At 39.1% G+C, this 16,716-nt stretch overlaps 3 protein-coding genes and 1 pseudogene across 3 annotated transcripts; 2 read left to right on the top strand and 2 right to left on the bottom strand.

Moving 5' to 3' along the window:
• Positions 1 to 589: 589 nt before the first annotated feature.
• LOC111792129 (uncharacterized) lies at positions 590 to 2,928 on the top strand. Its single transcript, XM_023673462.2, has 2 exons — positions 590 to 984; positions 2,500 to 2,928. Exons 1-2 carry the CDS (start codon positions 685 to 687, stop codon positions 2,617 to 2,619), a joined length of 420 nt encoding a protein of 139 aa, XP_023529230.1. The 5' UTR covers positions 590 to 684; the 3' UTR covers positions 2,620 to 2,928.
• A 122-nt stretch (positions 2,929 to 3,050) lies between these two features.
• On the top strand, positions 3,051 to 5,740 carry LOC111792128 (uncharacterized; annotated as a pseudogene).
• Positions 5,741 to 6,664: 924 nt separating this feature from the next.
• Positions 6,665 to 8,553, bottom strand: LOC111792246 (putative protein phosphatase 2C 63). Its single transcript, XM_023673601.2, has 4 exons — positions 8,123 to 8,553; positions 7,587 to 7,960; positions 7,187 to 7,423; positions 6,665 to 7,106 (listed from the first exon to the last, which is right to left on the bottom strand). Exons 1-4 carry the CDS (start codon positions 8,379 to 8,381, stop codon positions 6,837 to 6,839), a joined length of 1,140 nt encoding a protein of 379 aa, XP_023529369.2. The 5' UTR covers positions 8,382 to 8,553; the 3' UTR covers positions 6,665 to 6,836.
• Positions 8,554 to 13,499: 4,946 nt separating this feature from the next.
• Positions 13,500 to 15,894, bottom strand: LOC111792297 (RING/U-box superfamily protein). The gene is made up of 3 exons (XM_023673670.2): positions 15,469 to 15,894; positions 14,658 to 14,848; positions 13,500 to 14,129 (listed from the first exon to the last, which is right to left on the bottom strand). The coding sequence occupies exons 1-3, from the start codon at positions 15,685 to 15,687 to the stop codon at positions 13,760 to 13,762; spliced, it is 780 nt and encodes a 259-aa protein (XP_023529438.2). The 5' UTR covers positions 15,688 to 15,894; the 3' UTR covers positions 13,500 to 13,759.
• Positions 15,895 to 16,716: the final 822 nt, after the last annotated feature.

The following is a 16,716-nucleotide window of genomic DNA, read 5'->3' as shown; positions in this document are numbered from 1 at the left end:
ACACTCGCTATCCAAAACGGATCTCATAAATGGTTTAGCATAAACACAGGAGAATCCGATGCTCAAGAGAAATTAGATGGATGGAGATGATTGACACATGGATCAGTTCTCAATGGATGTGTCCGAGCAAGCCAAGATGACCGATGTGTCCCAAAGCGTGGGATGATATCACGATGTATGGATCGTGTTGTTAGGAACTGAGATGACAATGAGATGCGATGTTGTTGTGTCGTAACGATTGAACATGCACACACGAACGACGTATGTGGCCGTACAAATATGGATTTTGAGCAAACGATACTCGGTTAGCGAAGGTAAATCTCATCGACGGTCCGACGAAGCCACAAAGTTAGGCAAAACATGTAAATGAAGCTTGAGTTCTCCTTAAGGTTTTATCGTAAACATGTTAAGACAACAACACCACATTATTGAAAAATTACGATCGCAACACCACGAATTAGGGGTTGGTGGGATGGGTAATCCTTATTAAATCGGGCCCAACAGGGCCCAGAAACTCAGATTAGGCCCAAAGCCCGATAATGGCATTGTTGTAATTCCAGAGAACTTGACTGGATTAAGGCGCGTTCAGAATTTCGAGCTTCTCAGTCTCACCACTTCACCTTCGCTCTATCCAGTTACCGAACGCACAGGCACACCCAACACTTCCAGTCGTCAGTTCCGGCCATGGCTTTCGTCTCCACCTTCATCTCCGGCGAACTGTCGCTCCTCACAGTCAGAGCCTCCGCCACCCCCTCCTCCGTCAAGCATCCCTATCAATTCCCTCCGTCTAATTTGCACTTCGCCCGCACCGTTACCTTCGCTTCTACCTCCAACCAGGCCACTGCCTCCCAACGCCAGCCCCGAGGTATCATGAAGCCCAAGCGGATTTCTCCGGAGATGCAGGCGCTTGTCGGTGTTCCCGAGATTTCCCGTACCCAAGCCCTTAAGGTCATTTGGGCTCACATTAAAGAGCATAATCTTCAGGTAGAATTTCTCTTCCTCTGTTGTTTTTCATTTTTCCTTGTCTCTTTATTTCCATGTTTGTTTTCCTTTCACCTCGTCTTCGTCTTTCAGTGATACTAGTTAATTAGAGAATAGGTTTTTCGGTGACCACTTTTAGGGGTTTTTGCTCTGTTCTGAGGATATTGTATGATGTATCGGCTTGCGTGACGAAAGAGTCTTGTTCTGAAATGATGTCTGAAGCCCTCATTTCCGAACAAGACCTTGGATGGTTTGTTTAGAGTTTTCTTACTGTGTTCTGTTTAAAATTTGCTTCGATAATCATTAGATTAATTTCTGCGACTCTTAATTCTTCATTTGACGATAGATTAGGGGAGTTTTGCTCCGAGTTATGATGTATTATTAGCATATGAAAATGTCTTGTTGTCTTTTAAATTTTCATAGAGTGTTCTTGTTGGGCTGCGCTATAATGACCATTGGATGAATTTCTACCACTATTAGTGCATTGTTTTGAAGATGTTTTGGTATTTGGGTAGTAATTCTATAAGATTTGATATCCTTGTTGTTGAGAGTTCTTCTTTTATGAGGGGTTTCAAGATGATTTTGCTGCTTCGGAGTTTCATGGTTAACTTTTTTCTGATTTGTGCATTTGTTTTCAAAGACTAAGAACAGATTTAGCAAAATTTCTGTTCATTCTCTGGTTTTCATTTATCTCTGAAGTTGAATCCACCCATTTTAGTGCAATATTTCTTGAACATAAATACCTTCTCTTTGTGCACTTACCATAGACTCATTCCATAATGTCTGCACAGATTCTTCTACCAGCCTCCACCATTCATTGAGCTCTCTCCTCGTTAGGCATTTCTTCTTATTTGACTCTTCATAAACTCTCCCCAACTCTGTCAACCAATTCTAATTCTTTATTCCTTCCCACATTTCTATCCCTACTTGAGTTCTTCACATAGATTTCGTTTTCTCTAACTTCATAATGTTATAATTATTCCTCTTGAAGCAGTTGTTGGGGTTTCCTCAGCGTGCTTTTCAGCCCTGGCTTTTGTAACTTTAGTTGGCTAAGGATTATGGATTATGGAAACTTTTATATTTTCGTTTAGTCACCGGATAATGGTATTCGCTCATCGGCGGGTTTTTGCTCGCGTTCTAGGGCGGTTCTGAAAAGTTGCTTTCTCCTTCCAATATCTCAATGTTCCCCTAGGAAACAACGGGACCTGGATTTCGAAAAGAAAGAACCTAAAACAGGAACCCTAGTTTGGAAACCCTAAATTGAGTCACGGTCATCATTTTTTCGTGCATGTTGGCGATATATACTTTAGTTCCTTGAGTTCTCTTACATTAAATGCTGCCTAATACTTCACAAAGAAACAGAAAATTTGTATGATAGTGGCCTTCTCAGAAATTAGGGGTTCAAAGCACAGAAACCCAAAGTCGAGTCGATTTGTTTTGTTTTGTTTTGTTTCTGATTGTATTCTTCATTCTTTTCAATATTTGTTTTGTTTTTTATTGTGTTCATCTTTGTTTTAGAAACCGAGCGACAAAAAAGTCATAATCTGCGACGAGAAGCTGAAGAACATATTCGGAGGGAAAGATGAAGTTGGGTTTCTGGAGATTGCAGGATTGATAAGTCCCCACTTTCTAAAATGATTGGAAGTACGGAAAATAGGGATCTGGGGACCTTCAGTTGACCTTCAGTTGAGTCCATGAAGATGAACTTTGTGTGTGTTGTTTTGTTGTGGAAGTCTCCAAATCCGGTTGATGCGGATGCTTTTAGGTATTATTCCTCACTGAATCCTGGCGTTCAGAGCCCTTTTGTTTGTAGTAGTGGATACAGAGGAAAGCTTTTGTAAGAACTTTGGTTGGAGATTTGTGTAGGGATTATTATATTCAAATCTTTGTTGCTCATTAGTTTGGGAAATCTTTCACTTTTTAATACTACATGCTTACCATTTTGCACTTGGGTTTGCACTTAGCTTCGCCCGATGTGATCGATCAACACGTTGTGGCTACCTATTCTAAACCATTGGAGGTATGATGACTGTAACTTTTAGTTTCTCTACCCTTAAGGTCTCGAAAATACCTTCACTGTTAGTTTTGAATGGAAATCGTTAGTATCGTTTCATAAATACCTTTGAAAGTTCAAGAGTATTTTAACATCGATTAAGGTCAACCAATCGAAAAGGATCAAAACTTCACATAAACCCCCACTTCAAAATTCTAAACCCCGCGAAACTCTGCAGTGGCTAAAAATGGCGGATAAGGTTGTTCTTCCCCTCCTCCTCCCCAATCCACCGCCCTCCAAACCCCTCATCCCCGTCTTCCACCACCAGCCCCCTTCGCCCTCTTCCCCGCATACAACACTATCCTTTCCTCCGCCGCAGCCGCAGCCGCTCTCTTCCCCATCATCCCCCATAGCCCCTCTTCTCCAAGGCATCCTTCATCCCCACCAAGACCCCTCTTCCCCTCAAACCCATAACCCCAAATCCATTTTCAGAACCCACACCCGAAAAGGCCGATCCCACGGGAAGCCATGGTCGCACCACCGTCTCTCTACCAAGGGTAAACCAATTCTCGATTCTTTACTCAACCCAGAATTAGATTCCTCCTCTTTTAACGAAATTTTGCTTCAATTGTTTGAAACCAGTCCCGAAGATCTTAATTTCACCCCTGAATCTGTTTCATTCGACATTTTGGGGATAATCAAGGGCTTAGTGTTTCGCAATAAGAATGAAGTAGCCTTGCGTGTTTTTGAATTTTGTCGTAATCGGAAGGATTTTGCATCGATTTTGAATAGCTCTGTCATTTCTGTGATTATTAGTGTTCTTGGTAAACAGGGTTGGGCTTCTTTTGCAGCTTCTTTGCTTCATGAACTTCGAAATAATGGAGTAATTATTGACATTTATGCTTGTACTTCTTTGATAACTGCTTATGCTAGCAATGGTAGATATAGAGAGGCTGTGATGTTGTTTAACAAGCTAGAACAAGAAGGTTATACACCAACTTTAATTACTTATAATATCATCTTGAATGCCTATGGGAAAATGGGTATGCCTTGGAGTAAAATTGCTGCCATTGTTGATAGCATGAAGAGTAACGGGGTTGCCCCAGATTTGTGTACATATAATACGCTTATTAGCAGTTGTTGCAGAGGGTCATTGTCTAAAGAAGCAGCAGAGGTGTTTGAAGAAATGAAAGCAGCTGGGTTTAGTCCTGATAAGGTTACTTACAACGCGTTGTTGGATGTGTATGGGAAGTCTCGACGACCTAAGGAAGCGATGGAGGTTTTGAAGGAGATGGAATCGAGCCGTTTTGCGCCAAGTATTGTGAGTTATAATTCATTGATATCTGCTTATGCGCTGGACGGTTTGTTAGATGAAGCTATGGAGCTAAAAAGACAGATGATGGAGAAGGGGATTGAGCCTGATGTTTTTACTTACACGACGTTGTTGTCTGGTTTCGAGAAGATGGGAAAGGACGATTGTGCGATGAGAGTATTTGATGAGATGAGAGTTGCAGGGTGCCAACCGAATATATGCGCATTCAATGTGTTGATTAAGCTGCACGGTAAGAAGGGGAATTTCGTGGAGATGATGAAGGTTTTCGAGGAGATTAAGGTATGCGAGTTTGCGCCTAATATTGTTACTTGGAACACACTTTTGACAGTGTCTAGGCAAAACGGGATGGATTGTGAGGTCTCACGAGTGTTCAAAGAGATGAAAAGGGCAGGTTTTGTGGCTGAGAGGGACACTTTCAACACTCTAATAAGCGCTTATAGTAGATGTGGTTTGTTCGACCAAGCCATGGCTATCTATCGAAGAATGTTGGATGCTGGGTTCGCTCCCGATCTGCCGATGTACAATACCGTTTTAGCAGCCTTGGCTCGGGGAGGCCTTTGGGAGCAGTCGGAGATAGTGCTCGCCGAAATGAAGAACGGTCGGTGTAAACCTAATGAGTTAACGTATTGTTCTTTACTTCAGGCTTATGCCAATGGCAAAGAGATCCGGCGGATGTCTGCACTTGCTGAGGAAATCTATGCCAGCATTATTGAACCTCAAGCTGTGCTTTTGAAGACATTGGTTTTGGTTTATAGTAAAAGCGATCTTTTGATGGAGACCGAGCGTGCTTTCTTCGAACTTAGGAAGCACGGTTTTTCGCCTGATTTAAGGACTCTAAATGCCATGGTTTCGATCTATGGTTGGAGAAGGATGGTTTTGAAAACGAACGACATTTTAAACTTCATGAAGGATAGCGGATATATCCGAGCTTGACTACTTATAATAGCCTAATGTACAGGTACAGTCGCTCGGAGAACTTCGACAAGTCGGAGGAGATTTTGAGGGAAATTATTGAGAAAGGAATAAAGCCTGATATCATTTTGTTTAATACCGTTATTTTCGCCTATTGTCAGAATGGTCAAATGAAAGAGGCGTCGAGGATATTTGCTGAAATGAAGGATTTCAGGCTTGTCCCAGATGTAATTACGTATAATACCTTCAATGCAAGCTATTCTGCTGACTCGATGTTTGTAGAGGCGATTGATGTGGTGAGCTATACGATCAAGAATGGATGTAAGCCTAATCCGAACACATACAACTCTCTAGTAGACTCGTTTTGTAAACTAAATCACTGGGAGGATGCAAATAGTTTCGTCTCAAACCTTTGCAATCTCGACCCACACATAACGAAAGAAGAGAAACGCAGGTTGCTGAAGCATATAAGCAAGAAAAGAAATGGTCATAGCAATGAACAATGCAAGCTTGCTTTGTAGATATGATTAGATTAAATTGTAAATTTTGAGATTTTATCGAACCTCAAAATTCTAACTTTTAAACTCTTAAAAAACGAGATTAATTTGACAATTCTTTAAAAAATCGACCAAGATCAACCTCATGAATGCATTGCAAATCTACAATGTCTCGTAGGCCAAACCGCTCAATGGATAAAAGTTGATAACATGTTGATATTCCCCAAGAGCTCACGTCATCAGGAAGGTTTGACATCTCAATGTCAGCTCTTTGCCACCTGGGACTGAAGTATGTTTCTAAGAGTTGGTTTGTTTACCCATTAAAGCGGTATGTGTGAGCTAGGTTCAGAACGTCGTGAGGCAGTTAGGTCCATATTCAATGTGGGCCTTAGAGCCACATTGAATATGGACCTAACTGTACGTGAGCCAGGTTCAAAACGTCGTGAGACAGTTTGGTCCATATCCAATGCGGGCATTAAAGCATTGAGAGGACCGTTCCCTAGTACGCCCATTAAAACAGTACGTGAGCTAGGTTCAGAATGTCACGAGACAATTCAATCCATATCCAGTGTAGGCATTAGAACATTGAGATGACATTTCCCTAGTACGCCCATTAAAACAGTACATGAGCTAGGTTCAGAACGTCGTGAAACATTACGGTCTATATTCGATATGGGCGTCAGAGCATGAAAGGACCTTTCCCTAATACACCCATTAAAACGGTACATGAGCTAGGTTCAAAACATCGTGAGACAATTCGGTCCATATCCAATATAGGCATTAGAGCATCAAGAGGACCTTTCTCTAGTACGAGACGACCGATATAAATTAGAAATACTCCCAACGATCATAGAAAACCGATAAACAAAAAGATGATGTAAGGACAAAACTGGCTGCCATTATTGAATTCCACAACTTCATACAAGTCAACGGGGGAAAAAGTCAATAAAAAACGAAGAAAAACAAGTGGTTATATTTGAGTATAAAAAAATCAAAGGAAGTTGGTTTATATTAGCAGAGCAGCAATTAGTGATATAAATTTATCTATCTACAACAACACTCTCTATCCCCTACCTACCATTGCCTCCTATTTCTTTGTGTATCAATAAATTCATATTTTTCATAACATTGTGTGAAGTTTTTCCTCACCCTCATACTTTGAATTAACCGAGAAAATGTCGACAGGTGCGTTAGTGTACCCGGTAACGACGTTCTTTGCTCGGCTCGTACGTGAGCCTTTGTTATGGTCGAGATAAACGACGATGACCGTGATGTCGTCGTGGAAATGACGTCGAATACCCTTTTCGAGCTTCTTTATCTCAGCATATCTCATCTCTCGTTTCCTCGCCGCCTCGTGTAGGGCAGCATTCACTAATCTCTTTGCAATTCCCTGAATCAGTTAAAAGAAAGTGTAATGTTTAGAAAGCTTTGTAAATGACATGAATGGGAAGGAAGAACTCTGCAACTTACAGCTCTTGGGTTCTTGACAACTATCTCCACAGCAGCCTCATCAGTCAGCTGTTCCCAGAGGCCATCTGATGCAAAGATCAGGAATAAGTCTTGTGGTTTGAGCTCGCGTGTTAGGATTGATGGTTCGGCTGTCATTACCGGTCGCTTCAATGGAACAGGATTCCCAAATTGTTGGAATATTGGATCCCGGTTGAACTCGGGTTTCTTTAAATAGACGTCACCTATTGATCTTGAAACCTATAGTCAAAAGGATACGTGTCATGGTCATGTTTGTCTTAGACGTGTTGGTTAGTGCGATTGTGACACTAGATAGCTACCAGTAATCACATTCAATAAAACTATAACGAGAGAATTCTAATGATTCGAGTCGAACAAGAACGAATTCATGAACAAAATGGACCTGAATTATGCCCTTTATCCTCCAAACTCCACGAGTATAGACAACGATATGAGCGTCGTCGGGATGAAGTGCAACAACCTCTTCCCTAATTTCATCGACGCCGACGTTGTGATCGGTCGACAATCGTTCTGCAACGACGGGTGTTCTTTGATTCTCAGAAACTCTACGGCCAAGAACAGCTCTCGAATCGCCAAGATTTGCAATGTATAACTTCTTATTAGAAATTGCACCTACAAGACAACATGATCCAACAGATGCAATTTGTGGCTTAGCAGGCAAAGCCCTCTTCACCAAACGCAAAAACTCCTCTTCAGTAGCATTGAATGCTTTCTTAATAACATCCTCTGATAGCCCACCTTGTTCTAAAGCAAACTCTGCAACATAAACTCAAAACCTAAATTCATACGAACAATTTCCATTTCATCCAACAATTTGATTCAGTTCATATTCAAAACAAGTTCAGGAAACCAGAGATATTCCCATCAAATCAAAACAGAACCTAAAATCTACCAAAACGCGTTCGATCAGAGACTCACTGTGCATATAAGGAACAAGATGCTTATTAACGAAGCGAGAAGCCTCAGGGCCGCCATGGCCATCATAAACACCAACATAAGTAGCAGAAGGGGACGTGAAAACCTGACTCTGATCTTCAAGACAAGAGTTAGCCTGAACAACAGCGATCGAGTAATCACCAGAGGCATGAGGCTTCAAATCCGAGTGCCAGAGCAGCCCATCGCCAGCCCACCGCCCAAAACACCGCTCAAGCGGCCGATAGCACGATCTTAGCAACATGGGCTCCAAATGAACACACAATCAAACCCTATTGTTGAAATAAATTTTTGGGAGAAGAGGCGAAATTGGGTTAAAGGGGAGAGGAAAAGTGGAAGAAAAGGAGGAAGAACCGCGTGATTAGAAGGAAAGGATGAAGGAAAACTGAAATTGCAACCATTTTTGATTCACTAACGCGTAAATAAAGTGTCCAATTTTGTTTTTCTCTTACCCTTCATCCTCCATTTTAATGCCCTTTGTTGACTTTTCATCTCCCTACTTGCAATTTCCATCTATAAATTTTTATAAAAAATTTCCTTTTTCAAACCTTTCCCTTTTGGTTTCAATCCTAAATTACAAGTTTTGAGCCTTAAAATCGTGTTTGAATTTGTAAACTAGCATTACGAGTCACTCCGACTCCATTTTCTATCAGTCTCGTCAATTAATAACTTCAATTTTTACTCTCGATCATTCGTTGTAGACTCACAATTTTAATATCCGATTATTTAATTTTATCTTTTTACTCAATAAGTTCAATTTTCATTCTAGGCTCCCGAACTTATTAGAGTCAATTCTAATTGTTTTTTTTTTTTTTATGGACTCATTTTCTAAATTTACTGTTGTAGACTCCCAAACTTATTTACTGTCAATTTTAACTGCCTTTTTGTGGACTCCATTTTTTAAATTTACTGTCAGCCTTGTAACTCAATAAGTTCAATTTTTACTGTTGTACGGTCAATTCTAAACTGCCTTTTGTGACATTCACAACTTTCCTCTTTCATATATTTTTCACTTTAGGTTATTCCTAATTTTCTGTCTCTATTTTTTTACTCTCATTTTTTTTTTCCATAATTATACTAAATAGAATAAAAAAAAGTGATTTTTTTTTTATCTATTTTACCCCACGGTATATAATTTTTTAATCTAAAAAAAACATGTTTTTACCATACCCTTCAAAATTCAATTAAAAAACTAAAAAATTATATTTAAAAATAGAAAACTTTAAAGGTCAAAATTTAAAAAAAAAAACATTTTTTTTAGACTTGGCATTTTCTTTTTGTTTTTTCTTTTTTAAAAATCCCAATTGCATTTATTATCATATTTTTGGAATTTAATTCAGGAAAAATCATGAGCTTTTTGGAAAGTAATTATAATTTTATAGAAAAAAAAAAAGAATATTTTTTCCATTATGGGCAGCAATGACCAAATCTTCATTAAAAAAAAATTAATAATAATAATAATAATAATAATTTGACTTGGTCTTCCTAAGAGAAACTTAGTACCCAAGTTGTGATTGTGTATCCAATCATCAATATGGAAATAATTTGGATTTTAATTTGAATATAAAACTGTTTTATTTTAGATTAATTTTAAACATAACTTATCCCACAAGTAATTTATTTTTATTTTTGTTTAAAACTTACCAAATCAAGTAATTCTTAACATCAAATTATTATAACATTTAATTTTCCAATTTTAAATTATATATTTTAATTTTTTATTTGGCTAAACCTTGTTTTAGTTAATAGCTTATTGTAATATTTCAAGACTATGATTTGACATTTGGTGGTCCCGACATTCCTACATGATCATGTTATTTCTCACTTTTAAGAGCTATAATGAAATGTGGGGACCACTAGATGCTAAATCTGGATTCCAAATCCTGGACATGGAAGACTGTCATAATAGTGAGAATTTAAATAGTTTTTTTTTTTTTATTTACCAAATTTTATGGGTGAAAATAAAATAATTTTAAATGTTTCAAATTGAAAAGTAATTCAAATAGACTTTGAAAAATTACCATGGGTAAATTGACTCGATCTCTTTAGTGTAAATTCTAGTTATAAGAGAAATTAGGAACGAAATTAAGTCTAATGGAGGACAAATTCGAGCTAGAATAAAAGGATCGAACCACCGAGCAAAGAAGAGGAGAAGCAATTTAGCCAAAGCTCAATTTCACTCCTCACCCTCGACAAGGGATGAGGTCGACCATCACAATGAAACATGACCTGAATTTGTGGAACCCGTGTTGAATCTGGTATGGTTCATCTTTAATTTACGAGAGGGAGAAAATAAACAGTAAAGAGCTCTCATATAAATACTTATCTTCGATCTTGAGAACGTAAGCTTTTCGTCACTCCTAAAATCCTTGCTATACTCAAAATTTTCTTAGCTAATTTAAGCATCGGGGTTGGTGTGACCGGCACTACACCGACGTCCAATTTCTTCTCAAAACTCTATATGCCATGTGTCTTAGCCTTTTTATAGATTTATATTTAAAATCTCAATCCCGTAGGATATAGATTACAGCTCCTATTATGGTAAACACTCGGACAGCTCAACTAAATCCATATGCATCATTATAGTCTTATCTCTAATTTTGTCAACTCTAACTTGTGCTTATCTTTAAGTATAGGGGTCTCGTTTCATACTCGAACAAGCTAACTCATCTGAGCTTTATTTTAATCATTGAGCTCAAGGTCACATGAGCTAGCTCATACGAGCTTGAGTTCAAGTAATCTACTTCATTTAAGCTTATCTCATCATTTAGTATACCTCGGTTGGATTGTCTAGCTACGCTCTTTGCATTGCAATCGTTTTGAACTCGTAATTTTTCTAACAGCTTATAGTACATATACAAACCCCAACCATCGTGCAAAAAGGATATATATATTTTGTTTTCCTCTCGAGCAGCGATAATGACCCACGATTAGATTAGGCGGTGCACGTTTGCAAGACGAGCAATTGTTCATGAATTCGATGGAGAGAAACAATTTATTTGGCCAAAGAGTAGAGAAAAAAAACTTTAAAAAATCGAAAATTACCTAATTCTCGACGCGGGTTCCTCTAGATTGAAGCCATGATTTCATTTATAATCATCTGCCCCAAAGCAATTGAGCAAAACTCTCATAAATTCATCACGAATCGAAGAACTAAGCTACGTTTTTTGTATCACTAAATCTTATTTTTACGATTGATATTCTCGTAAATTTTCATTGGTGTTGGTTTTATTACCCCAAAAATATCATTTTTTGTAACGGCCACGTGATAGGCATGCCCTAGATGTGGTCAACGTTTAGGGGAGTTCCAAGAATGGGTAAGAACGTTCAAAACCCTAAGTTTGAGGCAACTATTTTAGCGTGTTGATATCTAAAAAAAGATTAAGAAAGTACCTTCGTGTAAATGTATGAAAACTCTACGACCTTGGTGAAGGAATTAATTCAATCCGAATTCAATGCAAGAAGTTATGAAATCTCACGTGTCCTGAAAGACGGTTCTGTAGGGAAGAAGGTCAAGTGACACGTGTCGAATATTAGGCGGCAGAGCGCATTCGACCAAGTGATTCCCATGCATCAAACATGGAATGGAGAAGCATGTTTGACTTCAGGCGATGAAGCGTGTCGCGAGTCAGCTCGACTCGATTAGTATTTGACCTAAGATCCGCGCACCAACCTTTTGACTGAATCGACCCGATTCTCAACCACTCCGAGCACGCTACATGTCACTCCCAAAATATTTGTAGGTAAACCACGCTTGCTAGGGCTCAAAATCGGTAGCTGACTAAACTGCCCACACATGAGCTCCTACGCGTGGAGAATGCTCCTAAAGTGTCGTGTGGGAGCTCTTTCTTGGCTCGGTTGAAATTTCTTTGTCCGCTTTCAGTTCCAATTTTGATACTAATCTTAATTTTGTTTGACCGAGAACGTACTAGAGAGTTTTCAAAAAATTGGAAGCCTCATGCTAATCGAAAAACAAACTCGAGAGTGCGTGCGAAAATAAAGTAAGTAATCTCACAGATTCTAGGAAATAATACTTATTGGGATCGCTCGGTAACGCATGCATACATGCTAGTAAAACCAAACCCTAGGTGGATAAATTCGACCTGCCTTGTGGCTAGAATGATTGGATGAGTATGAGAATAACCACTCTTATTACGGGCATAACTGAACTCCTCACATGATGTAATGGACTGTTTTTCTACTGCTTGTACATAATTGTGTTGATACGGATGATGGAAATTGTGTATCTGTGCTCTGGGTGCTTGATGGATGTTAGTACCCGTAGAGTATATGTGATTGTTTGCATGATTTACTGTACAATAACTCGAGGTGATTGAGTGGATGATTCTCCCGGTAGAGTGTAAGTAATGAAAACAAACCAAGATTAGGGTGTTAAAGTTAGTTTGACTAGACAATTACCTAAGATGGAATGCCTCTGGTAGTCCGAGTGTATTAGAATCGTGAAAGACGATCAGAGGATATAGCCTTAGTGCTCCCGATTGAACCAGACTCGAAGAGTCGGAACGTGAAACCTGGAGCCATGAATCCATGTCAAGGCCACCAAACTGCCTTAGGGACGTAGAAGACCACCATGACAACCTTGGTAAACAAAGGTACTGCGTAGGTTGATAACAGCTGGTACAGTGTCTGTGGAGTTTCCATTTCCCATTTCACTCGGATAGGGTACCGTTGAGTTAGGCGTGAGGCTGGTTAGGGATGTGTAACTTGATAGTTCGGATTGCCCTACACGATGAATCGTCATGGGGAACATTGATCATGCGGGTAGTAAGCGGCACTGACACGTACAGGGGGTTGTTCCCCCCCCAACCTCGGGTGATTACATGGCCTTTGTGACAGGTTCATCAGCTAACCTCCAATGGATGACGAGCAAGCTAACACCCACCATGTTGTCCCCACTTGATAGAGAGAATTCTTCATTCAATATCAATTACCGTTGTGTAGGCTAAGTTAGCTACCCAAGTCTGTGAACTGTTAGGCCAAGGATGAAATGAGAATCTACAAGGAGGCGTGGGGGTGCGTAGAAGCTCAATAGCCACGGAGGGGGTCGAGAACCAAACTCTCTTTTAAAAATCTATCCTTGCTCATGTTTTCGAAAACAATTCTCGCAAACGTGATTCGAGACCCGAGAAAACGTCAACATTGTCCATGACGTTCAAATTTCTCATGGCTGACTTGTTCACTGAATTTGAACAAATGTCACACAATCACCGTCCCACTGCCGCAAGAGTGATTGTGACACGGAGCAAACGTGAAACAACATAACTTACAACAACGAGTTGGTACCTTTTTAATTGTTTATTTTATATGTTACTTCAAATACGGAAAATAATGACATTAGAGCTAAAAAAAAATTCAAATTGAATGGCAGTGGTAGTTTTTAACTAGAGTACATACGCGACTGCTTTTTCATTTTGTACAAAAAAAACCATCCTTTTCTCAACATATAGTATCCTACACACATCTTTCATAAAATTCCCACACAATTTGGTCTCAACTCACAACTTAGAGGGATTAATACCACAACTTCTGATGCTTGTTGGTCAACTGTCTTAACCTTTGTACATACACGAAATCCCGAGTTGCAAAACGTGTTAGAAAAGATTAGTTAACAACGATACGTTGTCGACAATATGGACATTCACCACAAGTTCGAATCCATTGTTCCAAGCAAGCATGGTGAAATTTGTGCTTACAGGGCAAATGAATGAGCTTGTCTCCATCTATGAAACTGTCTAGACATATGCTACAATCGTTTGATGTTCTTATCATCGTCAAGTCATCGTCAATGATATGCTCTATGTCGATAAAACGCTCCAGTTGTAAGCAGTTGATTGCCTCCTGTGAGAGACCAGGGGGCCTCTTGCTGACTGCAGGAACCAACCGCAACCTGTCAGCATCCTCGAGGGATATCATCTGCGATCGACTTGCTGAAATTTCTGGACTCCAATCCAATGCTTCAACAAGACCATTTCTGATAAATAAACCACTTCAGTTATGACAGAGCAGGGATCCGTTCCAGTTTTTCAACACATAGATGAACAAACAATATCCATATATAAATCTAGGAGAATAAGATGAAACGGGATAGCTCGGCAGTTCGTAAAGAGTTGAAATTGTACGAATTTATAGGAATTGGATCCTATTTTCTGGGTATATACAAGCAGATTCATAGCAGTCATAATCGTACCAAAATCTAGAAAGATGCCACAGGCAAACTCATGACGCGTCAATAGGTATAAAGATTATGTCTCTAGGAGGGACTATTCCTGTAAGATCCCACATCAGTTGGGAACGAGAACGAAGCGGTTCTTTATAAGGGTGTGGAAACCTCTTCCTAACAGACACGTTTTAAAAACCTTAAAGGGAAGCCCGAATGGGAAAGCTCAAAGAGGACAATATCTACTAACAATGAACTTGGGCCATTACAATTCCAATTGAATTCCCAAACTTTTATGTATAGCAGTCTAAACAAGCACATGATAATAGAGTAGCAACTAACCTGATCGTTGGTGAAGAGGCGCCTCTCAATCTCTCGAAAAGCCTTTCTCTTGCAAGTAAAACAGAGCCTGGCAATCTGGAATCCCCACTTAACCCAGGCCTCAAGCTATTCTGAATATTTGCATTGATATTATTTCTAGAACCAACGCTTATACCCGATTCAGATTGAGCAGGCGATCGATCGACAGCAAGCTACAAGAAGATATGGAGTGTCAATACCTCCAAACTAATTGAATTCAACATTCAGTCCAAGATAACAACCCAGAAAAACCACAATTAAATCAAGACTTCATAGCCAAGTAGCATTAAAAGCTAATAAATTTTGGAGAGTTTAGTCGTCATCACTTTCAAAACCTAGTTCTGTCATTTAATTTATTTTGGTTCTAAGGATTTCACAGCAATATGAAAACAGAATTAGCATTGAAGAATGAAAATAATCACTGAATTAACAGCAGGGTGGACAAGAGTTCTTGTTAGATCAATCCAAAATCCAGAAAAAACTTAAGTCAATGGTTAGGTGGAAAAGAACAGTACTCTCAGACCAAGAACTTAAGTTGATGAATTAGGGCATAATGCTCTTTTCAACATATTCCTCCTAATTGGCTATACAGTTTATAAACACTGTTAGGTCAGAAACAAACACATAATTCAATCAAAATAAAATTTGAACAGTTCCTCCAACTCCAACAATTAGCAGCCAATTAATATAAATTTCTCGAAGTCAAAATCATTTCCGAAGTAAGAACAACAAGAAAAATCCGCACGCGATAATAACACAAACAGAGAAGTTTGTCAAATTTGTTTGTTCTTACAGGATTCAAAAACCGGGGAGATTGACGGCGTTCTTGCAGCGAGGACCGGCGGAAAGCACCACATGCGTTCAAAACGCGGCGGTGATTGCCATTATGACCATGATGGCGGCGTTGATACAGAAGATGCCGATCAGGAGGCTCAGAATCAAGCCCTAAATCCGCGTCTGTGCGACCCAATCTATACCTCCGACTGTGAAACAACTCCGAAGCGCTCGTCATACACAGACTCAGCTGCTCTAATGCTTGTTCTTCCCCTCAAATTTGACGAAATTACTGAAATTGAAGGCGGTTTCACAACAAAGGGAAGGAAAAGGAAGCGGAAACTGGAGAGGAATTTAAACTGGGAAGCAAAATAGGGGAAATTACGGAGAAATATCGATGGAAGTTGCAGGAAATGGCGGGGGATTGCTTGGTTGCTTACGCTACGAGACAGATTGAATGAAGACGAAGAGAACGGAAAACTCGAGCTTGGATCGGAACTCAACAGGTTACTAGATTCTTATCTTTATCTTTTATTTATGATTAAATAATTCGAGAGAATTTAAAAAAAAAAAAAAAAAAAAAAAAAAAAAAAAAAAACGTAAATTAATAAATAAATAAATAATCCTAAAGTCTCAAAAATATCCTTAAATGTTCCAAAAAAAAAAATTAAAATATCTTTAGGGTAAATTTTAGATGAAAATATTAGTAATTTATTTAAAAAATATTTTTTAACGTTTAAAAAGTTTTTAAAAAATGTCTTTAAAAAATAGCATTAACATTTTTCACTTTTATAACAAAAATGTTTAAAAAAATTATTATTATCAATATATAGACGACACCCTTATAAGGAATATTTTGTTTCCCTCTCCGAACATTATAGGATTCACAATCCACCCCCTTTGGGGGCAAAGCATCCTCTCGCTAGCACATTACCTGTTGACTGACTCTGTTACCATTTGTAACAGCCCAAACCCACTGCTAATAAATATTGTTCGCTTTAGCTCGTTACGTATCGTCGTCAGCCTCACGACATAATCCACCCCCTTTGGGGGCATGCATCCTCGTTGGCACATTGTCCGTTGATTGACTTTGTTACCATTTGTAATAACCCAAACCTATCGCTAGTAAATATTGTTCGTTTTAGCTTATTGCGTATCGCTGTCAGCCTCACGATTTAAAAATGTATCTGTTAAGGAGAGGTTTCCACACACTTATAAAGAATCCTTCGTTCTCCTCTCCAATCGACATGGGATCTCACATTGTCAT

This window comes from Cucurbita pepo, chromosome 4 (genome assembly GCF_057944985.1).
Source record: "Cucurbita pepo subsp. pepo isolate OVF chromosome 4, ASM5794498v1, whole genome shotgun sequence".
Lineage (NCBI taxonomy): Eukaryota > Viridiplantae > Streptophyta > Magnoliopsida > Cucurbitales > Cucurbitaceae > Cucurbita > Cucurbita pepo.
Note: the sequence above shows the minus strand (reverse complement) of the source record. Positions and strands in the feature narration are given on the sequence as shown.